General features: G+C 49.6%; 2 protein-coding genes across 10 annotated transcripts in view; one reads left to right on the plus strand and one right to left on the minus strand.

The window, feature by feature from the left end:
• Window positions 1-17929, minus strand: CTNS (cystinosin, lysosomal cystine transporter). Of its 7 annotated transcripts, XM_078068037.1 has the most exons (13): window positions 17525-17929; window positions 14919-14998; window positions 10857-10935; window positions 9922-10087; window positions 9435-9519; window positions 6183-6286; window positions 5929-6060; window positions 5054-5153; window positions 4842-4961; window positions 3628-3798; window positions 1726-1843; window positions 1310-1424; window positions 1-970 (listed from the first exon to the last, which is right to left on the minus strand). In XM_078068037.1, the coding sequence occupies exons 3-13, from the start codon at window positions 10888-10890 to the stop codon at window positions 889-891; spliced, it is 1227 nt and encodes a 408-aa protein (XP_077924163.1). In that variant the 5' UTR covers window positions 10891-10935; window positions 14919-14998; window positions 17525-17929; the 3' UTR covers window positions 1-888. The 7 variants fall into 7 exon arrangements, with proteins under 7 accessions (XP_077924163.1, XP_077924166.1, XP_035948754.1 ...); XM_078068040.1 differs by lacking the exon at window positions 14919-14998; XM_036092861.2 differs by lacking the exon at window positions 9922-10087 and having other exon boundaries at window positions 17525-17925.
• Window positions 17259-27210, plus strand: part of SHPK (sedoheptulokinase) — a 25871-nt gene continuing 15919 nt past the window's right edge. The window contains exons 1-2 of one of the 3 annotated variants that reach the window (XM_078068035.1): window positions 17259-17382; window positions 23573-23714. In XM_078068035.1, coding sequence (XP_077924161.1) covers window positions 23681-23714 — 34 coding nt within the window. In that variant the 5' untranslated portion in view covers window positions 17259-17382; window positions 23573-23680. Of the gene's footprint in view, window positions 17383-17531; window positions 17659-18022; window positions 18285-23572; window positions 23715-27210 lie in introns of those variants that run through there. The other 2 variants (XM_078068036.1, XM_036092851.2) reach the window with 2 other exon arrangements.

Consider the following 27210-nt stretch of genomic DNA (forward strand, 5'->3'; position numbering starts at 1 on the left):
TGCAGAAAGGAAACAAATCAGGTTTTAATTAAGGATATAAGCACCTCATTAATCTCGTAGTAAAAAGTCTGAGAGTGAGCTGACAAGGCACATCCTAGGACCCTCCCCTCCTGCCACAGGAAGGATAGCTGCCTGGGAAAAGAGGGAAAGAGGTTTGGAATAAGGGTTGGGCCCATGAGGACTATGTGAGGTGGTCTCAAGTCCTTAGGTGAGGCTCCTGAACAGCCAAAAAATTGGTGAGTCTCAGGAAGGTGTCGGGTAAGTGAAGGAAGGGGGCCAGCCCTCCCCTACAGGGGAGCTACTCTCAGCATTTGGCAGGTCTTATGGCCTCTAAGGCACAGAATGGTGTGTGTGCATGCGCACACGTGTCCTATACTCAGACACAAGGAGCAGTTGAAGGGGTACATAGGGTCCCTGACTCTGGGAAAGTAGAGGTAGGCAGAAGGTGAAGAAATTAAGCCACTCACTTCCAAAACATCCCTCCAAAAAATCCAAAAGGGGGTAGTATGATAAAGATCCAGAGGGTTTGGGCATAAGCGTAGCTCAGAACCAATCTGTTGGGTACCTCAAGGCTCAGAAATCCAGTTTCTTTACCAGACCCTAGCCTGGGCCACCTGTGATTACAGTTGTGGGTGTTGAATTATGTAGAATGAGTGTCAGGAAGATGAATGCTCAGAGCATGTGGCCTTCAGAGAAGGGACCCCCCCCCCAAGGCCTAACCCCCAATCAGTCCTGTCCCCTCTGCCACCAGCATCAGCACCAGCACCTCTGAGTCCACTGGCCACACCACCTGGCTGCTTGGGTCTCTGGGAACACAGCAGTGGCAGCAAAGCACCCTTGGCTCACAACTGTGGGGTCAGTCCTTCAAGCTGCTCCCAGAAACACTGCTTAGGTCAAGGCCTTCGGCTCCAAGTTCAGCACCCAATCCTGCCTGGGACAGCTGTCCGAACCCGTGTGTGCTGCCTGAAGCCTTAAAGAAAATAGAGACGGTGGCATCAAGATGCAGGAGGGCCAGACGCCCGGCTGGCAAGGCCTGGGAGGGGCCGTCAGCAGTGTGGTTTTCCATCTCAGAGCAGAGTCTGGTGTCTGTCTCAGGGGGAGGCTCCTCCCCAGCCCGGCCTGGGAGAGTCCTGGCTGAAGGCAGGCTAGTTTGTGTGTAAGACGTTTGGCCCTGAGGAAGAGAGCACTTCAAAACTGTCAGCACACTGAGCCAGCCCTGCGCTCCAGCCTCTGCCTCAGCCTTCCTGGTGGGCACATGACCCGTGGCCATTTATGCTGGGTCCCTGGGTGCTAGTTGAGTTGGTCATACCCTGGTTTCTTTCTGTATAAGCAGAAGTGCTGAATGAAGAAGACAATATCGAAGAAGATGGAGAAGATGCCGAGTCCAAACTTGGTTGGGTCTCCAAAGATCAGTGTCCACTGCTCTGTTAACAGTCACAGGGGACAGAGTTTGGGTTTAAGTTGGCAGCTCCTGAAACAGCTGGAGCATGTGGGGCAGCAGGGCTGTGTGGGGGTGGGGAGGTGTCCTCATCTGCCCAGAAAAACCACAAATCCTCCAGCTGCAAAGGCCCCTAGGTGAGTCTCCCCTGGGTGCTGGGACTGGGTTGGATTCCCAGGCTGAAGGGCTGGGAGGTGGGGGGGGGGTGGAGAGGTATCCCAGGAAGCCTGGCCCCACCCTGTGCCTGCAGCCCACCAGATGGGCAGGCAGCCTGCTGGCTGACTCACCATTGTTGTAGGACTGGAGGAACATCTGGAGGAGGCTGAAGCTGCCCCCAGTGAAGTCCAGAAGCACGTTACCAATGCTCCAGCCCTCGGTGCTTTTGTAGTAAAAGTTCATGTAGGCCTGGGTCAGACAGACAGAATGACAGCAGTGAGGGGGCTGGGTGGCTGCCTCTTAGACCTTGTGACCGTCACTCCAAACAAGAGCAGCTCTCATTCCTCCCACTCATGTGCTTGGGCCTCAGCATCAAGGAACACAGTGACCTTTGGGCTCTGACAAGTCCCCACCAGCAGAGGGAACAGTATGGGCGGGTCCCAGGGTCTCATGTGGGTGCACAGCCAACAGCTCTTCTCCTCGCATCCCTGCACCTCACAACTGCAAAGGAGGGGGAGATGTTGCTTCTCCATCTTCTTTATCCTTCCCTGTTCTGGGGTGAAACCCTATCCTGGTTTTCTAGCAACTGATTTTTCTTCTCACTTCCAGTGAAGGAGAAACTCAGACTGGACTTCATGTTGTGCTTATGAACATGGGCTAGGTGTCAACTTCCTGGTCTGGCATCCCAGCTCCACCACTGGAGGGAGGTTATCTTGGGAGTGTTACTGAAGTTCTAACCTCAGTTTTCCCCATCTGTAGACTGGACTTGACTCCCCCCTCAGCTCTGGCTGGGCTCTGGAGACTCCATCTCAGGCTTCCTAGGTCTAGTGGGTGGGTCCACTTGGACATCCCTCCACTTTCTGCTGCCACTGCCCACATCCTTCCTCCAAAGCCAGAACCCTCTGGACTTCTCTGATTGGGGCAAACCTCCTTATCACCCAAGAGGATGTGGCCTCTGTAGTGGTCTTCCCTCAGTCAGCCTCCCGTCAAGTCCCCTTCTTCATCCTCTCCCCCCCTCTTTCATGCTTGTGGCCACCTCTCTAGTCTTGGGACAATTCCAAACATCTGCAAGTGGAGCTCCTGCCTCCTGGGTTGACCAGGCCCAAGCCTTCCCACACTCAGGGACTGTGGGCCCTACTTCCCTCAAGACCTCCCCCCGCCCACTCCGAAGCCTTCTTCCCCAGCCCCCTAAGGCCTGACCCTACCTTTTTAGCTTCAACAGTGCTTCTTGGTACCTCCCACACTCCTCTGACTGTGCAGACTGCCCCCAGCCTAGAATGCCCCCTCCTCTCTTGCCCACAAAATTAAGTTCTGCTCATCCTTAAGAGCCTGGATCTGTTTCCAAGCCCTCCAAGAGACAGGCCTGGACTCTGGCCCAAATGCTCTCCTTCCTGAGCCCACGAAATACCAGGTTCCCTGCACTGGGGAAACTGAAAAGGAGGCTCCTCCATGGGAAATGGGGCAAGTCAGAGGAGGCCCTAGATTCCGGGGTGGAGCCCGCCAGTGGCTGCTGTCCCACGCGCCTCCCCTGGTCCTGGGCCGTCTGGGCTAAGGGGGAAGATGTGCTAGACTCTAAGTCTCTGCATCTGAATAGGACCCAGTACTTGAGGGAGCACGCTGAGGGTCCCTAAGGTGGACCCCGGATGGGACCTCTGAAGAAAACCTCTCTGGATGGGAGACAGAGGTCAGAGGTTGCAGTGCTGGGCTGCTTTCCCAAGTATCCTGCCGCTGCTCATCCGGGTCACCGGCTGTAGCAATGGGGGGCAGAACTGATGTCCGTAGGAAAAACTGGGATGGAGAGACAAGTGACCCGTACGACCTGACTCTCAGAGCTGAGCCTGAGCTCAGAGAAGTCTCCACTGACCCTCAGGTGGTTCCTGGCTCCAGGGAAGAGTGGCAGTGCTTACGGCCAGCTTTCTGCCTGGCCCTGCGCTGTGGCACATCTCCTCACCCCAGCTAGAAGCTGCCCCATGTGAGCAGCACCCAGGCCCTGTGTCTCATCCCTCTCACGCTAATGGCCATGTGAAGAGTACCTGGGGAAAATACTTGACCAGCGTCACTGCGAGCTTGATGTAGGAGAAACAGAAGAGAAATCGCAGCCATGGGATTACCCCGACCGCAGCCAAAATCACGGTGATGAGCACGAAGACCCAGGAGAGCACCAGGAAGCTGACGGCAGGCCAGGACACATGCTGGTTGCCTCGCTGAGGATGACCGAGAAAAGGAAAGGGAGTAGGTGGTAGGGGTTGGGGGGGGTGGGCACAGAAAGCCCAGTACCAATCACACCGTTGTCACTAGCAGGGTCTCTACTGCAGTCCTTCTTAGACTTTCCAGAGCCCATTTCTTCCCGTTCCCACATTGCAGAACTGAGTGCCTATTGGAGGCCACCAGGAGCTGGGAATGTGGCCTGCAACACACTGGAGGCCTGTGCCTCATTCCATGATCCAGGTGGAGCCTGATCATCTCTGGAACCCATCCCTCGCCCCTCCCTTTCCCCAGAGCAGGCCTTCACCGAGCTTCAAAGCAAAGGGTAAGAAAACCTAGAAAGTTCGTGAAGGTAGGAGCCAAGCAGTCCCTGGCTGACCTCGCATGTGCAGAGGGAGCTCCCCGAGGGAAGCAGTGTATCCAGTGAGAGAAAACATACCTATCAGTGTGATTCCCTGAAAACCGGCCTAATGGTGCCTTTCTCTGCTGAGACGCCCAACAGCCCTCCAGCACTCCAGCTAAGGCCGGTCTCCTCAGCATGGCACTGTAGACCCCTCAGGAGACCCCGAGCCCCAGCCACACCCATTTGCTCATAGTTCTTCTCACTGTTCCTTGGCCTTCACAGCTCTGCCCTCCAGCTGGGGCTGCCCCACCCTGGCCCGCTTCCCCATCCCCATGGCAACATCACTTTCACCGTGGACCACAACCCCATGCCACTTCCTTGATGCCCTCCTTCCCTCTCCTCCCTGGCTGTTCCAGGGCCTCCGTGAGCCGCCTGTGTCCTCCCCTCCCGCTCGGCTCTCAGCCTGCTGGGTCATCACTGCCTCTCTGTGTCCCTCACCCCAGACCTGGGGTCCTGAGAGCTTGGGTTCATGGGTGTTCCCTGTACCCAGCACAGGGCCGGGTCTACTCTCTCAGCCTCAGTAAGTAGATGCTGACTTTCTGTGTCTTCTGTAACATGGGAAGTATGGCCAACAGGTGGTGGGGGTGGGTGTTGGCCCAGGGAGCCCGAGGGGGGGTGGGCACCAGATTCATCTCTCACCTCATAGAGGAAGCACTGCACCATGACAACGAGGGTGAGGGCGACTGCGTGCAGACTGAAGAAGACATCATTACTGTCCACGGGGTTCACCCCATTGGGATATGTGAGGAAAAACTGCTCCTGGTTGAGGGGTTGGGAGAAGCTTGGGGGTGAGGTGCAGCCAGGCTACCAAGCAGCTGGGGCCGGGCTGCAGTGGGCAGGCAGTGCCATACCTTGATGTAGGGTACCCAGAGGAGACCAATGTTGAACACGCTGTAGGCCATGAAGCCCGTCAGGTTCAGGGCCACGAAATCAAAGCTCAGGCCAATGACACTGTGGCATGGGAGCAATGAAGAGACAAAGCAGGGCAAAGGTTGAGACTGGGGGGAAGGGAGGGGACAGAGCTCCCAATGCATGGGGAGGAGGGCCCAGCTCTCCCAAGGACAGCACTGTCCTCAGGTCCCTTTGCATGCCCCAATCAACGCCACCCAATCCCACCCTCTTGGGAACCAGTTTCCTTCCTCCCTCCCTCCCTCGTCTCCTGCCTCCTTCAAGTCCTGGCCCCAGAGGGAAGTCCTGAGCCTCCTCCACAGAGGAAGCATCTTCCCCCCACACCTGGCTCCCAGCTCCGCAGCCCCCCACGAGGCCCATCTGATGGGGGTGACCACAGGAGAGCTGGAGTTCTTGCTGTGCAGACACAACTCCAGGCCCACTTTGTCTTTAAAGTCAGGGTGGGGCACCTTAGCCTGCGAGGCTGAAGGACCCAGCTCCGGCACAGCAGACCGGCCACTAACCCCTCCAGGGCTGGGTGGACCAAGAACAGAGCAGATCTGGTGCACTCCCCCAACCCTGCCCAGTCTCCACTTCCCTGAAAAGCCCCATTTTGTTGCTTTCACATGGAGGAACTGAACTGGGCCGCAGACCAAATGCCCAGAGCTGCAAGTCCTGCCACAGGCTCTTAGAGCTTTCACACTGGACACTTTCTAGAAAGGGCAAGAAGAGAGAACAGCAGAGGAGGAAAGTCTGAACCCATGCTGCCTACAGCCTCTCTGGAATGCCTCTCATCTTACTAGCCTCAAGTGACTTCACATAAAGCTCAGCAGGTTACCTTTTCCGCCTCCAGTTGGTGATCACCTGAGGGTAGAAGGAGATGGACCAGGCCACAAAGTAAATCCAGCCAATCACCTGGTTTATGATGCTAACGACGTTGCTGTGGATGACCAAGAAGTGGATCCTCGGGCTAGAAAGAATTTGGGGACTGAGATGAGCTGAGGCTGAGCCTGAAGGAAAACCCCCATGTACCCAACACTGCCTGCCTCCCGTCTTATCATTTAAGGTCCACGTGGGCTGAGGTCAGCCTACCCGGTCTGGTTGGAATGATTTCCGTGCAGATAAACAGTAACTTGTCCAACATCTTGAGATGTCACTTGAAAAGAAGAATCTGTCACTCCGGGAGGCACCACAACCTGTTAAGAAAACTGAATTTGATCTGGTGCTACAGTTATTAGGACCTCACTGAGTGTCCAGCTCCAGGCTACGCTCTAGGGAATGATGGGACAGATCACACACAGTCCCTGCCTTCCAAGAGCTTACTAACAGGAAGGAGAAACACTGGACCAACTACTTGCCCCCCCCCCCCAATACCCGTGTGTTAGACGTTCTGAGCAGAACAACAGCCCTGCCCTTAGGCCCTCCCCTGCCTCAACTACCAGGGAAGGTGGGATAGCTCGATCTCAGGCAAGTTATTCAAGCTCTGACCTCAGTTTGCTCACCTGTACAAGGGGATAACAGAAGTGTCTACCTTACAAGGTTGCTATGAATGGCATAATGTCCATAAATACCATGACTGCTATTCTACTTCTGTTATAACGGAAGGCTCCTTAATACCCACAAACGATGTCTGCCCCATGCCCAGTGTGGCTGCCAAGTGACAAAACAGAAGACAGACACCTGCCAGGCAGAACACTCTTACCCTCCTTTCTGCCCAACACTTATCAAAAGCTCTGCTCTGAGAAACAGTACTCGGAGGCCTGCCTGCAATATCTGATCTCCCAGTCACCCGCCCCACCCCCGACATTCTCAAATCTCCCAAGTGTGGCAGGGAGCAGAATGATACCTTCCCTGAACCAACTGTCTCCCCCTCTTTGTTCCTTGGATATTGCTCTGGGCCCCAGACCTCAACCCATACCACAGGCATTGTGAGGATGCAGCCATTAGAATTCAGTGGCTTCTTTATGAGGACCCTGGAAGGACCGTCTTTTTGGTTTTAGCGCCGGAAATCAGGGGGCTTTGGCAGAACAAGTGAAATGGTATAAGCAGCTGCAGCAAAGCCCAGAGTGTGATTCACCTCTTGCAAGCTACATCCTCATGACATGTACTACTCTCGGCTACTTTTTCTTATTTTTAACAAGTTTTTTTTTTGGCAATGTTGGTTGTATATTTGTAAGTGGCCACTAAGTCCCTTCAGGAACTAGGCAGGAAGAAAACTGGTCAACTGGAAATCAACTGATACAAGGCAAAAGGAAATCATAACTATCACTATCTTTTTTAAAAATTATTATTAAGCTTTATTTTTAATTAATTAATTTTTTTAGAGAGAGAGCGCACAAGTGGGGAGGTGCAGAGGGAGAAGGAGAAAAATCTTAAGCTGGCTCCACACTCAGCACGGAGCCTGATGCGGGGCTCGATCTTACGACCCTGAGGTCACGACCTGAGCTGAAATCAAGAGTCAGACACTTAGCCGACTGAGCCACCCAGGCGCCCCAATAAACTTTATTTTGAAAACAGTTTTAGGTCTACAGCGAAATTTATCACTATTTTTTACTGAGTGCTTTCTTTCTACATGCCAGATACAATTCTAGACATTTTATACTTGCTCCAGCTTTTAATGCTCACAACCCTGTCAAGTAGACATTACTAACCTTATGTCTACGAATGAGGAATCTGCGATGTATTGGGTGGAGTACCTTATCCAAGGCTCACGGGTCAGGCTTCTAGACTACCTGACCCCCAAGTTCTAACCAGTGGTTTCCAAAGGCACAGGGAGTAGATAGGAATGGTTAGAGCTGGATGGGGAGGGGCCATATAGGTTGGCCCCTGGAAAGTGGGCTGGCGCCCATATAGATCATTTCTATAACTGGATTTGACTTTCCACCATATAATTTTTAAAAAATTATAGTTGACATACAATGTTATCCACCATTAAATTTATATAAAATTGAATTATCACATAATGTGCAGAAAAGTACACACATCACAGCTTGATGAAGTAACAACCACAAACCAAGATCAAACACTCAGGTCAAGAAATGGAGCACTTCCAGCACCCTCGAAGCCTCATGCTGCTCCTTTCCAGTGACACCCGATCCCCAAGGGGAGACTGCTATGCTGACCAACACCACGGACTGGCCCTGCCTGTGTTTGCACTTCACGCCCAAGGAAGCGTACGGGGCAGGCTTCTCTGCATCAGCCTTTTTTTTGCTTAAGATCATGTCTGACTTTTACTGGCCCTAAACAAGGTGATTAACGTCATTCCTCAGACTCTAAATTTGATCTGTGGATCAAACCAGACCTCAGCTGGGTACCACAGTCTGCTCTAAGAACCCATGCCTTTTCTTACCCTGCAGCAGGCTTCATGCCCCGGGGCAGGGGGAAAGTTGTGAGAAATGGCTCTGTCTAATGAGGTGTGGTGCTCACCAGAGGGTGAGAGAGGACTGCCTTCCCACGCAAGGCCCTTCTGGGTTGACACCCTTTATCTGATCACATGCTTCAGGACTGTTTCCTCGCCGGAGCCTCACAGCCAACCTGCAGCCCATTTCTACAACCACACAGGGCCTCGTGACATGCTGCGTAGTTATCCCTGCATACAGCTTGTTTATTTTTTTTTTAAACTCTTGTTTACTGAATCAGGGAACACTATATCTAAAACTAATGATGTAATGTATGGGGATTAACATAACAATAAAAAATAAAAATAAAAACAAACACAAAAACAAAAACTCTTGTTTATTCTCTACATTGCTGCCTTCCCTAGTGATATTTTTTTATCTAGTCAATTGGTAATTGCTCAAATGTTGGTAAGGTAGAAGCAGTGTGTATATTAACAGATAAATGCAGAAGGACTATGAATAGTTATTGTTAGCATTTGGCACTGGTTTCTGGAAATAACATTCAACCAATGGAATCTCGGAAGAGTGCTTTGCAAACTTCAGTGGGGGCTTAAATCATCTGGGCATCTTGCTCATATGCAGGTTTTGAATCAGTAGGTTTGGGATAGGGCCCACGATTCTGCATTTCTAAAAGATTTTCCAGCAGGGACAGTACTGCTGGTCCACCAATGCCCTCTATGCAGCCAAGCTTTAGAAAGCTATTTTATTAAGAATTTCTTCTACATTCCCAGAACCATTTTTGCCTCAAATTTCTTACTACCACCTTCCTCATTCCATCTACATGGCATAAAATGCCCATCCTCAAAGAGATGAACAAAGCCAAAATCAGAGATTTTTAGAATGATGGAACAGGAGCAGCCCACGGTATAAAAACAAGGTGGCCTATTTCTAAAAGCACTTTCTTAAAAAGTATTTTATTACCCAGCAGTTAAAATTCATTACTTACTTCATCAGGGAGCTCAAGGATAGTAGCATTTTTTGAACGAAATGTGATTTGAAAAGTGATCACCAAGGTTGCATTTAATGGATGCCTGTGGAGGATAAGAGTCTGATTACTGCTGAGAAGTTGGACACTGTGAGATCTCAACCAACCCTCTGGATTTCACATAGGGCCTGTCACTGCTCAAGCAATTATAATTAAGTGCTATGTGCTAGGCCCTGAGTGGTAGAGGTGGGGTCCTTGCTCCTAGGAGCTTTCCATCAGTTTCGGGAGACAAGAGGCCCACAGGGGCCAGGTGAGAACATGAGAAGGTGGGGAACAGGTTGTGACTGCCAAATCAGGTGTCCAGAGGCCAAGAGGACCAAGCCATCTGCTCTTGTAGAGAAGGCTTTAAAGGGCTTGGGTCTGAGCAGGGACCAGTGTGTCCCCAGAAAGCCAGGAGACATGTCCGATGGGAGTAGCTGGTGGTGTCCTCAAGTGTGAATGTACAGACCTGGAGTGAATTCGGAAGGCCATGGAAAGCCCCTTGAGGATTCTGGAGAGGGGTGATATGGTGAGGGGAAGGCTTGTCAGATTTATAAGGTGTCCATGTAGAGGGGTGGCAGGAGCTGGGATGGAATGCAGGTTGCTATCAAAGCTTTGGTTTGAGATCAGACTTCCTAGGAGAGGTGAAGAAAAGGAAGAAGGGTAAAGAGAAAAGGACAAGGTTCTAGGTCCTGGGGAATCCTCACAGCGGGGAGGCAAGAGTAGGGAGAAGCAGTAAAGGATAGGGAAGAGGCAGGCTCTCTGGCGGTCTGTACTAGGTCGGCACCTCACACCTGAACCAGCAGAGGTTAACCAGTAAGACACTCAGAAAAGGCCAAGCGGGAATGTCACCATGAATGGGATCTACTCAATAAGCTCACTTCTGCTTTCAGAAGGGATCTCGGAAGTGCTGCCGAACAGCTCAGCTCCTTGCCCCCTGACCTTCAGGGCTCTCATCAAATACTTAGAGCCTTGGAAGGGACCACTCTGAGGTCTGGCATCAACTGCTGGTCACTCAAGGCCATCTCCCAGCTGGGGAAAAGGTTCATGTCTCTAGGGGGAAGCCCCCTTCCTCCTCCTCCAACCAGAAACAAGGACTCAGTGGCCGGGAGTAGAGAGACTCTAGGACCTGAGTCTGCAGACCACCTACTATCACCTCTCTTTCTCTGGCTTGTCTTTTTTTTTCTTTTTTTTTTTTAAAGCTTATTTTATTTTCTCAGGAGAGAAGGGACTTGATACCACCATACAGAATATCCACTGGCCCTAGGGTTCTCTGGCTTGTCTTAAAGTGAAGAGGCAAAGGTATCACATTTGAAATACGAACAGACAGAACCAGGGGTCAGCCTTGACCTGCCATGGGGTGAATGAACCGGGCTGATGACAGAGTTGGGCCCGGGAACTTACTGAAGCGTGATGCTGATGTTGGCTGAGCTTCCATTTTCCAGCTTCACAGTGGGAGGAACAGTGAAGTCGACTGTCGACTCTGGAAGGACCCAAACCAATGACAAATCGTTAGGTCAGAGAACTCAGGCTCACAAGGAAAAACTGGGATGAGGCTCCTCAACATCTGAACTCATGAGCTCTGACTCATGACAACCCCCATCTTCTAGAAGAAGACATGGAGGTCCTGAGAGGGTAGTGATGGGCCTGGAAACCTGAGCCTTCATTATGCTCTTTCCCCTTCTGCTGCCAGAGAGAGGTAGACACAGGCCTGAGCAGGAAACACTGTAGCTTCTTCTTCCCCACACTGAGAGGTTTGAGGCTGAGTTATCCAGAGTTTTAGAACAATGGAGCCCCAAAATTGTCACACAGGAATTCATGCATCGATCTGGGACTGAAAAATGTGGACTTGAGCCACCTCTTCAGATGGGAAAGCACAGGGGTTTCCTCTGTTCATGGAGCCAAAATGGCCCTGCAGAACTGGTCCAGCCCCTTCTTGTACTCTCAGAGACACACAGGGCCCAGCTACCCTGTTTCTAAAGAACGCCTTTGGGCTCTGTACTAACTTAGCCAAACCCATTCACTGATCCCCTTCCTGAGACTGACTATGCTGGGGAGTGGGGGGAAAATGGTGTATACCACAATCTCACTACCAGGGATTTCTTCTTGGCATTAAGGTGTTAATGCAGAATAAGGTAGCCAAATAGGCCTTGGGAGTGAGGGAGGAAGCAGGTTTGGGAGGCCAAATACCCCAGAGCAACTTGGCCATAGAACCAGAGTGAGTGAGCCTCTCTCTGACCTTTTCCTGTGTTGTTTGGGCAGCCCACACTTGCACCCCACCCTACTCCCAGGTGCACTCAAAGCCCCAGGCCCCTGTCCACTTCACCTCCCTTACCTCAGGGCCTTCAGGGTTATGCAAGGACTAAGGAGTGGTCATGAAGCTAGACTGGGCAGGAAGGGAGCCCATAGGGGAAAGGAGCTTAACTTGATTAGGATGGTCCTTGTAGGGGGAGCGGCTGCAGGCAGGGCCCAGGTTTCTCTCTCCCCAGTTCCCTCTAGGCAGAAGATAAATAAGATCTGAAGTTTTAGGTGTTCAGGTTGGAGGGGAACTTAAAAGTTCCCTGATATAACCTCCACTGTCTGATCCCCTTTTTCATTACTCCTACCTGGAAGTTGCCCTTCCTCTGCCTAAACACCTCCCAAGAATGGTAACCTCATCTCCTGCAAAGGATTTGGCCAGCCTGGCACTTGTACTTCTGGGCCTGGCTCTGAGAGCCGCCTTCTCCACGACAACCCCGCAGACATGAATGTGCACACACGCTCTGTCACCTGCACCCGCAAGCCTCCAAGCTGAGACTCCCACAGCCTGAGGTCTCTAGTCTCAGCACTCTCCTCACACCTGCCTGGCGTCCCACTGAGTGGGCATGTTCCCATGTTGGCCCCTGCAAAGGCCACGCCTCTCACAGCTGAGTAGGACGACCCCTCCCTTATGTGTAGCCTCAGGGCCCGGAGGCAGCTTTGGCAACTCTGCCCCTTCTTTTTCACGGTCTGACAGCAACCTGAGGCTTTGTTCTGGGCTTGCACAGCTGGGGGGCAGTAGGACTTAAGGTCCCTGATGTTACTTTCTACCTAGAGTTGAGGACCACACCAGAGAAGCAAAACCATTGACGAGACAGTGCCCAGGACAGAGATACTGAAAGTGATGCCAGGCAGCCCCCCACACCTCTGGGGCAACCCATAACCTCTGGGGCCCGAAGGTTCTGCTGGGCTGTGGTCACGGTGAGAGGTCCGCTCTTCCATATTCTTTGCACTTTACAAGAGGAGGCTGTGAGCGCCTGAGAACCAGATCAGGGAATGTTTACTTTCCCCTCACTTGGCTCTTAGCAGCTGAGAGACTAGGCTCTGAAGTCACACGGTCCACCCCGGCTTTGTCCCTTCCTTGCTCTTAACCTCTCTGTGGGGCTCTATTTCCTCACCTGTAAGATGGGGAGCACGGCACTACGTATTTCACATGGCGCCGTGAAGACACAGTGTGGGAGTGTTTGTGACACACTTCCCATGTGGCCTGAGTGCTACATGATTGCTGGTGACTGTTCTCATCATGTAAACACTCTAGGACATTTTCAAGCCCAAGATGGAAGGCAGTTATGAAGCAGGCATAATTTCCAGAGAGAGCACATTTTAAAGTTTGCCCTTGGGCAAGAGTCTCGGGACACCACATCAGAATTACCAAACAAGTCTTCATGAAACCACCCGAAGTTTCCCCTAAGGAAGGTTTTTTTTTTTTCAAAGGAATACTTATTGGCACCCTCCACTGCGCTCCCCATCCCACCCACTCTGCCTCATGGTTAACCCATTCTCTAATTATTGTAACAGTGAGAGGTGGGTATTATCCTTCCCAGTTCGGATATAAGGAAACAGAATCCCAAGAGGGCAAGTGCCCACATAGCTCAGACATGGTGGAGGCAGGATTCAAACCCAGGCCCGTCTGGCCCAAGGCCCAGCTTCTCGGCACTAGGTGGCAGTGCCTCAAGATTCCACCCAGAGACGTCAGAGACCGATCATCTCATCCACGGTCCTTGATGACCAATCCCCAAAGCAAAGAAGAAGAAGACAAGCAGAATGAGCTCAGAACCCCAATTCTAGTCACTTGATTTTATGGTGTTTCCATTACTCTTTTTCAATGACATTCAGGAAAGGAAGCAAAGAAGTAAAACGGAGCAGGGATCCTATGCAGGTGCCACCTTTGGGGACTCTCTGACTTTGGGGAAGACTTTTTGGGTCGAAGTTTCCCCTCTGTATAACTGCGGTGGTGGTGGCCAGATGTGCTCTTCTTTCCTGGGCTTTATCTAAAGCCTGACAGTGCAGAGCAGGTCTGGAATGGGGCTCTGGAATTCGTATGGAGAAATACCAGGCTTCAGGGTACCACCTTTCTGTTCTTGGAAATTGTTTATCCACAAGGTGTGATTGCAAAGTAACATGACTGATTGTTTAACAAACCTAGAAGAGCCTTCAAGAGGCCACATAACTGTAATGGTACAGCCACTGTGTACAGCTCTCAGGAAGCTTCTGCAGGATTTGTATTGTTTGTATAAGGGTCATTTGAAATCCTTAGTCAGGGATTTTAAGATATATTTGATTTTTTTAAAAAGATTTTATTCATTCATTTGACAGAGAGAGAGAACACAAACCAGGGGAGCGGAGAGGGAGAGGGAGAAGCAGGCTCCCCACTGAGCAGGGAGCCCGACATGGGGCTTGATCCCAGGACCCTGGGATCATGACCTGAGCCGAAGGCAGATGCTTAACCGACAGCCACCCAGGCGCCCCAAGATATATTTGATTTTTGACAACAGCCAAGCTGATGATCAAAATAACCAGCCTGCCATCCTAGGAGTGCTAAACACTTTCCGTCCTCTTCATGGAAGGAATTTCAGCAATGTTTTAGGCAGTGGGAGAAGTGATAGAATGATGCAGACCTCTAACAGCCCTGCTGCTCTTACAAACCTCACAAGGATGCCCAAACCCCAAGGTATTTTTTGACAACCAGCCTGTGTTATGTCAGGCCCCTAGCCGCCCTTGGGCTGCTGCATCCTGTTCCTCGGTTTCTCTCTAAAAGAAGGTTTTTCCATCTTCCAAGGGGATGCCTGGCAGACTCCTCAGATATCTGAACCTGACAGAAGAACCAGGTGCAACAAGATGGCCACGTCATTTGCTTCTGCAGCATCTCCTAGGACCTATAATTCCTTCTGTGAGGTCCACAGAACAGGGAGTTGTTGAAGCTCTGCAGTTTGACTTTGGTGGTACAGAAAAGGTCATAGGGACCCCATGGAAGAAGGTCAATTATTTGTGAAAGTCCTGAACCCCAGACCTGGGTCTGCTCCACCACTCAGTGGTCGTTTGGCCAAGGAGCCAGCAGACACATGCAGTCTGGACAATCCTAAACCCTTGGCTACGAACAGGTCTGGCTACTTACTCTATTGCACCATCTCCCTCTTTACAAAGTTGATGACCCATTTCTAAACTCACCACATTTCTCTATGAGCTTCAGGGGAAGAAGGATAAAAATAATCAGCCAACTCCTTATCATGTTCCTCAATTTCAAAGAACTAGGAAGAAAAACAAACAGCAAGAAAAGTTCAGGTTAAAGTTGGAGCAGCTCAGCAACAAATGGACCACGGCACAGACAGTTCCTAAAGGGCTTTCACCTCACACCAGTGACCTCACATGCTTTGCATCACCAGGTGACTGGGGGGTGGGGTGTGTGGAACATAGCTTTCTTTGATATGTGGAGCCATGGGCTCAGAGAGGCTAAGTGTGTTGTGTAAGGCTCCACTCTGAGGAAGAAGACAAACACCAAATTTTTCCCTCTTCAACTGCTTCTTGTAAGCTTGTTAACAAAAAGAAAGCATGCAGTTTTATCGGCTGGGGGTCCTTTTTTTCAAAAAGTTATCCAAATTGTGGTCAGATATTCGACTCTGTGAACCTACGAACCTTAAGGAAATTAATTTCATTCCTTGTCCTGGGTCAAAAGCCTAAGGGGCTAATGCCACCAACTGACACCAGGTTAAGACTTTTTCATTTGACAAGTGTCACCTCTCCAGGACTGGCAGGGATCACTCATAATGGGGACCCAGTGAGGGAGGAGCCCCAGATTAGCCCAGGGGAAACTCATTGGTTAAGTGAGGGAGATGCACTACATAACACCTATAACCCCAATGCACAGCAGGTGAACCACGTGTCAAGATGGGGCAGGTCAGCATGGATATCTGTAACTTGGTCTGTACATACTGCCTTGGCATGCAGAGCCTAGGCCCTCCCACCTGACAGCCTCTGGGGAGTCCCGTGGGGAGAGCTAGGAGAGGTCTGTGTGGAAACACCTCTCTGATTTCAGTTTTCCCAAAAGGCCTCAGGGAACCTCCTAATACACCCCTCCCTTCAAAGACATCTTCCTGACTGCTCCAGCCTGCCTGATCTCTGCCGTCCCTGTCTCCTCCGGGGGCCTCTCTGCCTGGGCAGCTCCCTTTGATCTGTTAGGTCTTACTTCAGGAGCTTTCCCACCTGCTGGCACTGACCTGCTCTGTCTCTGGCCTCCTCTGGATTCCTTGCCTTTGGTGCTGTATCCCTGTGCTCCCTACCACCCACTTTCTGTACCCTGACCTGCAGGGAATTGCTCTGCTGTGTCTGTGGAGTGAACACGGGTCTCCCGTTCACTCTTGCCACTCTCTGCTCCTCACACCTGCCTGTGTCCTTACGTTCAGGATTCAGAATGTCCCTCAGGGTAGAGTCTGGGTTCCCCCCCCGGAAATCAGATATGAATCAAGCCTAACCAGCTCCTCTCATCCTGCAGGAGCGGAATGTGGACTAAGAAACTCAAATGTTTGGTCAGCAAAAGTCCCGCCCCCGCCTGCCCCAGAGTCTGAGATACATACCTTGCAGGAAAGACACCAGGACAGATAGACATTGAGAAATAAGTCGATTAAAATGTCAGAAAAACGTCAGAGTGATAGCTATACACTAAAACTATGTCTTGTGAATGCTACAAGGTAGAAATGTAGAATTTCACGACAATGGGCTCTTTCGGGCATGCCCCTCTTCCTGTGTTAAGTTCTATCTTCCAGGCGTCACTCAGATACCATTTCAAGAGGTCTCCACTCCCAAACCATGCACCCCCGGAGCAACCTGGGGTCAGGGGTCTCCAGCTCCTGTCAAGTATCTGACTTGATCCTGTCAATTGTTTTACAACCTGGAACACCTTGAGTCTCCTTCCCTTGTAGAACACAGAAAGTGTCAAAAATGTGTGCCCTGCAGACAGACTGCACAGGTTTGAACCTGGGCTCCCCATTTATTGTGTGACTTTGGGGTGCTACTTAACCTCCTCAAGCTTCAATTTCCTAATATGAACACAAGACAGTGGGACTACATCATAGGACTTAAAGGAGATGAAAAGCATAACATGGCTTGTGGCCCTCCAAAGGGCCACAGTACACAAACAGACTTAATCAGTGGTATTAAAATTTCATGGTGGTGGGGAGGAGTTCATTAGGAAAAAAAGGTTGAGAAACAATGTCGTAAAACGATTACTACCGTTGCCTCGGCACCTAGCAAGCTCTCATAAAGCATAGGTGGTTATTTTTCTCAGTTCCGTTTAAAAGGGTAGCCAGTCAGTTGTCCTCCCTTCCCCCAGCCTGAAAGTCCCGGAACGCAGGGCGGGGTCTCATTCTGACCAGTCCCCCAGAACCCAGACCCGCGCTGAGCACACCAACGGGAGTTCGTGGAATGGGCTTTTCAGCACCTCCTCTCTCCAAAGTAATCTGCCAACTCCGCGACCCAGATTCAGGCGGCAACTAACCAGGAGGCGGGGAGGGGGCTCGGACTTGCACTGGAGTAGGGCCACCCACACCACCTCGGCAGCCCAGGGTCCCCTGCCTCCGCTCACCAGCACGCGGGCCTTCCAACCCGTAGGCTGGCTGTCTCGAGGCCGGGACCGCTGGTAGGTGATGGAACCCTAGCGCGGCTGGAGGGGGGACTAGACGCGCGGCAAGATCCTCAACCGACTTACACTGCCAGTCTTTAGCCCTCTCGGGGTCCGCCGGGTAAATGGGGGAGGCTGTTGGGGCCGCGCCGACGCTCACCTGAGATCCTCTAGGCTCAGGACAGCGACCACAACGGACGCCGGATCCGTTTTGGACTGTACCGGCTTCCCCCGGCAGCCAGGTCTGGATGGGGGCGGGCCAGAAGTCACCGGACTCCAGCCACCTGATTCTCGGTAGGCGGAGCTCGGTGCGATGCACGCTGGGAACTGTAGTCGGGCAGGGCTGCGGCGGAGCAGAGGGGCCCAGGCGCCTTGGCAGGGATGGGGGCTGGGGTGTGTGGGAGGCTTAAACCACTTTTAGGGACACAGAGCCTCCCGGAGCCCCCAGTGCCTGTCGGCGAACTCCGCGATGCCACGGTGAGCAAGGCCGCGGGAGCGCTCCGCCGTCTTAGAACGGCCGCCGCGTGGAACGGGGCCCCCTAGGTCCTGCCTTCCGCCGCCTCTCCGCCTATAGGCGGGGCCCGCCGGGACGGCGCGCGGGGCTCCACCTTCCTCGACCAATGGGAAGGCCAGAAGCCTCCATGCTGGGTGTGGCTGAAGGACCGGCCCCGCCTCGGCGCCTGGGAACCGGCCGGAGCGTGCCGGAGGGGGCCCCACTCCCCCAGACGTCGGCGGCGCGGCGCTCCGAGGCTATGGCTGCGCGGCCCGTCGTTCTCGGTATCGACCTGGGCACTACGTCTGTGAAGGCGGCCTTGGTGGAGGCCGTGCCCGGCGACCCATCGGGGTTTGTGGTCCTGGCGAGCTGTGCCCGGGCTGCGCGGGCCGAGGCGGCGGCCCAGAGCGCGGCGGCAGGGCCCCAGGTGAGGCAGTGTCCTGGAGCGGCGCCGCCTCCTCGACACCCCTCTTCTCCAAGAAAGTGTCCCTGGTTTCTCCAGCCTGCCTGGCCTCTGCCTGCCTGCTGTAGCTCCTTCTGGTCCGTTAGGCTTCGTCCCAGGAGTTTTTCCCACCTGCTGACCCCGATCCGGCTCCCTGGCCTCTGGGGGCCTTGCTTAACGGCGCTCTATCCCCGTGCTCTCTGCCTTCCACTTTCTGTACTTTGATCTGGGGAAATTGCGCTCCTTGTGTGACCTCGGGCCTCCCTCTTGTTCTTGACCCCTCTGCACCTCACACCTGCCGGTATCCTCAAGTTCAGGATTCAGTCTGTTCCCCAGGGCAGAATTTGGGTTTTCCTCAGGAACTAAGACTGTAGAATCAGGGCCTAAGCGGCTCTTCTCGTTGGGCAGGTGGACTGGGGAATTCAAACACTTGGTCAGCAAAGACACCAGGACCCAAAGGCTGAGACACCTTGGAGGAAGGACTGCTCAGACAGAGACGGGAGAAAAAGATCGGATGGATCATTATACATTAAAACCAGTGTCTTGTGAAAGCTACAGGGTAGAAATGGAGAATTTCGCCACAGTGGGGTCTGTTTGGAGATGTGGGTTCAGGAAGATCATCAGTTCTTAGAGCTGGATTCCATGAATTCTCTGAAAAAGGTAGTTCTATGTTCAGTTAATTGACAATAGAAATTAATATCCAGGAACTTTCTGTGTAACCTTATGACTTTTTTTTTTTCTGGATTTCTGCTTGTTCTCCCAGTTGAAATAGGTGGCCTCTAAGGCGCTTTCCAGCCATAAACCTGGGTTTTCTAAGCCCCACTCCCAAGGGCTTGTTTTTCACAATCTTTTGCTGCTTATCTAACTCAGTTCTTTAGGGTTCAGAGTCCGTCTTGCTCAGAAACATTTTAGAGGGTAAAGAGTTCAGGAGCACTTTGCATTTTCATAGAGACTCAAAATTAGTTTGATTAGGGCATCAGGGTATTTTAGAATGATTATTTCACCACATGGACTATGAAATGGAGGCATGTTCAGCTCTGACCCTGTGGGGGTGAGCAGCAGAGCTGGGATTATAGGGAGTAGGTTTAGGCACTGCCCTTTTTTCTTGAAATAAAGCCACTCTTTTTTTTTTTTTTTTCTAAGTAGGCTTCCTGCTCAGCGTGGAGCCCAGTGCGGGGCTTGAACTCACAACCTTGAGATCAAGACCTGGGCTTGAGATCAAGAGTTGGATGCTTAACCAGCTGAGCCACCCAGGGGCCCCGAAATAGGGTCACTTCTTGAAAACTACTTTCCCCGCTTCCCACAGCATTCAGCAGGCTGTTCTGTGTTTACAGGCACACCATGTGCCACACCTGCCTAATGAGGGGTTTAGGAGAGGCCAGGAATAGCCCCCCCTTGCATCCTCCACAGGTGTTTTGTGCTCTGGGACAAACAGTATTGCTGTAATTTAATCTATAGCAGGATTTCTCAACCTTGGCACTGTTGATACCTTGGGTTAGATGATTCTTTGTTGTGGGGAGATGTCCTGTGCGTTGTAGGATATTCAGCAGTATCCCTGGCCTTTATCTACTACATGCCAATAGACCCTTCTACCCAGTTGTGACACCCCAAAATGTTTCCATCTTGCCAGTTGTACCCTAGGGGACAAACATCACCCCTGGGGTGAGGACCACTGAGCTACAGAAATGCCTGATGACTCTGTCCTTTCCTTTTCCTTCCATACTTTTTACTCTTGAGAAGTAGTGTATACACCGAGGTCAAGCTTGGCAGCTGTATGGAAAGTCAGGCTTTTAGGTATTTGCAACTTTAAAATATCAGGATTTTTGAGGGAATCTCTGTGACCCTTTCTGAGTTACTAATTTCTTCTTTCTAGGCCTCAGTTTCCTCATCTGTAAAGAGGGGTGTGGGGGAGGAAGGTTGAATGGGTTTCTAAGTTCTTTCTCAAATCTAAAGTTTTAGGATTTGATTTGGTTGTAGAGGGATGGATATTCTGAACCAAGGAATGGGGGCAGCACTTTTCCTGTTACATTGTGGGTATGCGCACTGTCTGAGAGCTACTCCCTGATCACACTCACCACTAAAACTCAAACTAATTGCTGAACACTGACTGCCCCCTTGTCTTCACTTCCACCTGGCCCATTTCCCTCCACTATCCCCACCCACGCAGCTCACCCACCCTGGGCCCATTTGAAACAGTGGCTCCTCTGTCTTGGGGGGACACACCGTCTGAGGCTGTGTGGGAATTCTTCAGCAGCATCCAAAAGGAATTCTAGCCACAAATGTGACCCACACCTGTAATTTTCAGTTTTCTAGTATTAAAAGTAACATTTGAAATTAATTTTAATTGCATATTTAATTTAGTCCAATGTATCCAATGTACTATCATTTCAATATATAATAATATAAAACTATTAATAAGATATTGTGTATTTTTTCATATTAAACCTGAAGTCTGGTATGTATTTTATACTCCCAACACATCTCAATTCAGGTGCACAGCCATGCACCTCCTCTCTGCTGGTCTCTCACTGCCCAGTCAGTTCTGCCGTAGTCTCTCCCATATATAAAGAGTCCTATTAGAATCTGGGGCTGCATCCTCAGGAAAATGGTTTGTGCTGTCTTTGCACTCCTTCCCCCATCCTACCCATCCTCACCTTCCTTTTTTTCTGCTCCTTTATTCATGCTTGTTTGGAGCCTAGAACTGCCCCTTCCCAAGGCCGGCAGACTGACAGGGCAAGTGAGGGGTTTGTCCCAAGGAGGCGAAGGCTGTGTTCTGCCTTGGGCCGGGTAGCCTGGGGCTTGAGTTTTCCGTGGGTTCTTCTAGTTGTTAAGTATAAGTTTATTTTGTGCCTTGAGATAATTTGTGTGCCAGAAACATTTTACTTTGGTTGAAATAAAAATAAGTATTCAATTTATTAAATTCAGAACCCTAGTTCTTAAGCTTTTAAATTTAGCCTATAAAGCTGTTTCCATTTATAAGTCTAACATGTAACTATCATTTTTGAGGACCTTTGAATAATACTTAATGCCATTTCAGTTAAGTACCTTAGTTACACATTAGTTATACACACACACACACATATACGTATTGTAGTTGCCTGACCCAAAGCTTTTCAGAACACTTAAATAATTCTTATAAATCTAATAAGTTAAATGGATAGCTACGTAAACTTTAAATGTTTTGTATGTTTAAAATCCTTTTATAAATGTACAGTAGTGAGATTTGAATTTATAATCACAAATCTAGATCAGTTACTCAATTACAGAGGTAACCTAGGCCAAATTCTCTTAAACATATAAATTTACCTAAAATACCAAATACTCAGAAGTTTCTTTAAGCACAAATGTTAATCAGATAGGTATGACTCTTTTAAACATGCATATTTAATTCTTGATTTTGAATTCTTTGATATCTACTTAATCGTGGGGCGCAGTTGGCTAAGCATTCAACTTTTGATCTCAGCTCAGGTCTTGATCTCAAGGTCATGAGTTCAAGCCCCACGTTGGGCTCCACACTGGGTGTGGAGTCTACTTGAAATCTACTTAATCATTGAGAAAACAATTATGTCATCTGGGTTTCTTTTCCAAGTGTATATTTTGTGGTGGCCTCCTTAGCTTTTTGAGACTTCTTACTGATTAGAAGCATCTCCTGGGATGGGATGGGATCTTGGAGTCCGATTTCTAGTCTTTAACAGGGACTTCATAATTTGAAAGAAGAGATGGTCATGGAACCTAAATGTTTTTTGGTGTGAGTCACCTACTTTTAAAGTTATATTAGTCTGGACCTCCCACCCATTTAGATACACTGCTTAATTGGTTTTGGCATTTCATTATCTCTAAGATACCTAAATGTGTTTTCGCTTCTGATTCCAGAGACCTTTAACCTTTTTCAAATCCTGCATTCTATTCATATTTTTGTCTCTTAGGACCATCTGACTTATAGATAATAGTATGCTGTTTGATTCTCCTTATTTCTCATGACTTTGTTTTTCAAGGTTATTCTGCCTAGAGAAATTCTTAAGGAGGCAGCAAATCAGAAGAAAAGGCAAATCAGGAAAGGATGGTCCTGACTTTCTTGAATCTCATTTCCACCCCCCAAAAATCTCTCTATACTATCAGTCTCTCTCTGGGTACCTTATACTATTGCCTAATTAACCTTCCGATGATGGTACTGTCCCATTCAGAAAGCCCGAGGTGCTCCCCATTGGCTTTAGGAGGAGCCCTTCACCCTGGGGCTCGAGGTCCCCCACTGGGCTCAGCCTGTCCTCTTTTTTTTTTTTTTTTAATTTTTTATTGTTATGTTAATCTCCATACATTACATCATTAGTTTTATTTTTTTTTTTAATTTTTTTATTGTTATGTTAATCCCCATACATTACATCATTAGTTTTAGATATAGTGTTCCATGATTCATTGTTTGTGCATAACACCCAGTGCTCCATGCAGAACGTGCCCTCCTCAATACCCATCACCAGGCTAACCCATCCTCCCAGCCCCCTCCCCTCTAGAACCCTCAGTTTGTTTTTCAGAGTCCATCGTCTCTCATGGTTCTAGCCTGTCCTCTTTTATAGCCTCATCTGCCGCCAGCCCCTTGCATGGACCATCTCCCTGGCGCTCTGCCCAGGTATTCTTGACATTACCTCCTTGCCTGCCTTGCCTAGTGGGTGTTTTGTTTCCAAGTCTAAGGCCTGGCCCTAAAGACACTCAGGAAATGTTTGCCACATGGATGAACTAAAGTCTAAGTAGAAGCAAACGCTAGAGCTTGTCCTAAAGTGCTTTAGTCCATGAGGCCTTGCTTGGCTACAACTTTCCTGCCAGGTTCCTCCCTGCTGTGTTCCATCCTTCCCTTACCCCAACCTTCTGTGTGCCTTGTGATAGACCCTTAACTTCTTACGTTACGGTCTTTCCTGTGTTTTGCTATCCTTCCTGCTAGACTGTCCATTCCTCTATGGCAGAAGCAGTGCTTTCCCCAGCTCAGACTCACCCACAGTGGAGGGCAGAGCCTTGGCCATTTCTGAACCTAATCCACAGCAGCGCCTCACCTGTGCGGGGAGGGAGTGGAGTCTTGATCACCACGTTCCTGCTCCAGGCCCTGCTGGAGGTGGTGGAGAACCCTCAGTCCCACATGGCACCCCTGAGGCCAGTCAGCGGGTCCCGGAAGGGACCCCAGTGCAGTTAGCTCGGCAGCTACTACCCAGGAAACTCCTGGAGGCCTCTGTCCTCCTCCCTCCTGTCTGTGTGCCCCTGCCCACCATGTCCTGTTCTGTTTCCAGGGGCAGGAGCAGGATGTGAGCAGAATCATCCAAGCCCTAAATGAGTGCCTTGCTGCCCTTCCTCGGCAGCTGCTCCAGGACGTCTGTGGCATTGGAGTGTCAGGACAAATGCATGGAGTCATGTTTTGGAAAACAGGCCAAGGTATGCTGGGCCCTAGGGATGATTATGTGCTCCTAGCAATCACTGTGGGATAGCAAAATGCTGCAGAGGGCTCTCTTCTGAAGGATCAGGTCACCCTGAAGTGGGAACGAAGTGGCCTACACTGCCTCTTGTATTTTGTGTGCATCCTTTCTTGTACAAATGTGTAATGAGTAAGCGAACTCTCCACTCACACACTGTCCATAAACAGGGTGAGGGAAAAGTGAGTTCTCTCCGATTCTCTGTAGGATTCAGTGGAGTGGATTTTCCACAGATTTCTCTTTATTTCTGTTGGTGTCTCAGAGCATCAAATGCAGACAACTAAAGATTAGTGTAGTTGAAGGAGATGCCAAGACACAGAGGAAACTTGAATTTGGGCATAATGTTTGTTGTTTGCCATAATCACAGATGTTTGTGATTTTTAAATTTCAGGGCATCCTTTTTATGGGCTCAAGGTGCTGAGTATTAATTTAGTTGGTCGTCTTCTGTCAGGTCTGCCACACGCAGAGGTAGGTGACCTGTTCTGTTTGGCCTCCAGGAGGAGGCTTATTAAGCCAGCAAAATAACAATGAGTACTTTACATGCTTGGTGCTGGGCTAAAGGTGTTACCTGTATGATCTCATCAAACTTTCCCAACATCTTTATGATGTACGTTACATTGTTGTCCTCATTGTGCAGATGAAAAGTGGAGGTTCAGAGAAGTTAATATACTGAGGGTCAAATGGCAGCAAGTGGTGACTCCAGCTTTTGAACCCAGGTTGGTCTGACTTTAGACACTGAGCTCTTAAAGGCCTCTAGGAGGACCAGAGCTGTAGGTGGGTGCAGTAGCTCAATGAAGGGAGGAACTTCCCAAAAGAATGTCCAAGGAAGGATTAGGATGTTATGAGTTCCTGTTACAGCAAGCATTAAAAAGCCTTTTTTTAACTATTAAAAAATTCTATACAGACATAAAAGTAGGGAGAATATTATGAACCGACACATACCCATCACCCACCTTCAAAGCTACCAACATTTTACGGCAGGTATTTTAAGTAGAGGATGGATGGCTACTTTGGGGGCTGTAGTTCAGGGGATTTGAACATTGGATTCACCCCTTTTTGCCTGGAGAGTTAGTGATTCCAGTTCTCCTGGGCCAAGTGAGTGGTGACCTGCCTCTCAGCAGTGGGACAGGTGTCTAGCGATGCATCCTTTGATCAGTCCCCAGGAGGGCCTGGGTGACTGTAGAAGCCAGTGCAGGATCTCTTGCTCCTTCCCTCCTTCTTGTCTGCCTGTTGTCAGGCTGTTTGGGAACCACAGGACCTGCTTGACTCTAATTAGTAGTTGGAGGAGAAGGCTGATTAGGGTGTTAGAGCTGGCCTCTCAGAGGGAGTCTAGGTTGTAAAAGCTTTTTAAACTCCTTAATTTTGCATTAATGAGAATAAATGTCCTTTTAATACTAAAATCCTTCCCGAAGAGGACAACAGAGATCTAAAGATTGTGGTCTGGTCATACACCTCCCTTTCTGCCCGTTTCCTGGACTCTGTAACAACCACACAAACCATTGCCCACATTGTTGGAGAGAGCTGCTTAATATTTCATTGAGCCAGCCCACATGCCTCCTTGTTTTGTTTTCTGCTTCTGGGAAGGAGGGAAGCCACTCTTTGACGATGATAATACTTGCTTAGTAGAGTAGAGTGAATCATATTTGGGATCAAGTCATTGTGTTTTTAATGGTGGCCATAGATTAGTTTGGCTTCGGTACCTACAACATATAAGACTCCATGCTAGACCCCACGGGAGACATAGATATGAGCAGACGAAGCCCTCATCCTCCAGGGCACAGTCAAGGCCGTCGACACAGACGGGCACCGGTGAGCTGAGCAGAGAGCTAATTGCTTCCACAAGGGCACAGGCCAGCCAGCGGGCGGAGAGGAAAGGCAGAGTGTGTTCTGAGAGGCCTGTGCTTATGCCCGCAGACTCCATTTCCAGGCTCAGTAAGAGCAGGAGAGAAGTGGGGATCATAAAACCAAGCTAAAAGGCAAGCAGCCGACTAGGAGAAAACATTTGCCAGTGTGAATATGGGTACATAATAAAGAACCAAGAACAAAGAAAAGGACAAGTGGCTCTGTGGAAAATGGGCAAAGGATACCGAGACGGGCAGTTCCTAGAAGAGGAAATACAAGTGGCTAATAAGCCCATGAAGAGATGCTCGATGTCATTAGTAATTAGGGCAGTACAGATGAAAACAACAAAGAGAAATCATTTCCTACCCACTGGATTATAAGAAATCGAAGTCTGAAAATGCCAAGAGTTGGCAGATGGGGTGGAAAATTGGTTCTTTTAAATATGGCTGGTAGTAGTGTAAATTAGCATAGTCGTTTGGAGGGCAGTTTGATGGGGCCTGTTAAAAATAAGAGAGCTGCTATGACTCAGCAGCTCTGCTACTGGGAGTCTGCTCAGGAAAATTACTTGCACATGGATGTGCGTAAGGATGCCTACTCACGGTTGTTCCTTGCCTTCTTGTTACGGTAGTGAAAACTGGCATTTAACCTCAGGGGAATGGATGGATAAATGTTGGTGTGCCCGTGCTGCAGAAGGATCTGCAGTAGTTAGAAAGAATAAGTGCATTCATGTATACTGACATGGAAGGAACTCCAGAACATTTGGTGGATGATAAAAACAACGCCTAGAAAAAGAAATACAGTATAGTGCTATTTGTTTTTAAAAAACAGACAAAAACAAAATAAAGTCAACCAAACCGAACCCAATATGTTGTGCCAGTGTAAAAACTTTATTTAGATGGTTACCCACAAGGGCTAACAGGGACAGGAAGGGGGCTGGGACCCAGGTGGGGATATAAGCAGGCCTTTGGCTTTATCTGTAGTATCTGAACATCTTATACTGAGAATTATCTTTAATATCTGAACATCTTATACTGAGAATCCTGGTTCTACCACTTAGTAGCTATGTGACCTTTGGCAATTTTTTTTTTAACTTTTCTGTGCTTCATTTTTCTTGTACAAAGGGAATAATTATCATACCTATGTGATAAGGCTATTATGTAGATTCAGTGAATTAATATTTTTGAAGTGCTTGAACACTACCTGGTACATGGTAAGAACTCCATATTTGTTTTATAATACAAACAAAATAAAAATGGTAATCTAAATTTTTTTTTTTTTTTTGAAAAAGGACCAGAGTTTTGAAGCAGATACAGGGGTTGAAAAAAAGCTGCAGAGATCCAGGTTTAGGGCTGGGATAAGAATCCAGCTCGAAGTTTAAGTACAGATGTAGTATACAGTTATGAAGGTGCACTGCTTTGAGGAGCCCTTCACCCCAAGTAAAACTTAATATGCTTTAGGTGCATGATCTGTAACGTGCCTCTGCTTTTCTGGCTGTTGGCCAGGGATACCAAGCAGAGACTGACAAGATCCCTTAGATCCTTTGCCCTGACCCATCTACCCGCAGCATGTGTCCCTAGACATTCTTATGGCTCACTTCCTTACTCCATTCAGGTCCC

This window comes from Halichoerus grypus, chromosome 2, assembly GCF_964656455.1.
Source record: "Halichoerus grypus chromosome 2, mHalGry1.hap1.1, whole genome shotgun sequence".
Lineage (NCBI taxonomy): Eukaryota > Metazoa > Chordata > Mammalia > Carnivora > Phocidae > Halichoerus > Halichoerus grypus.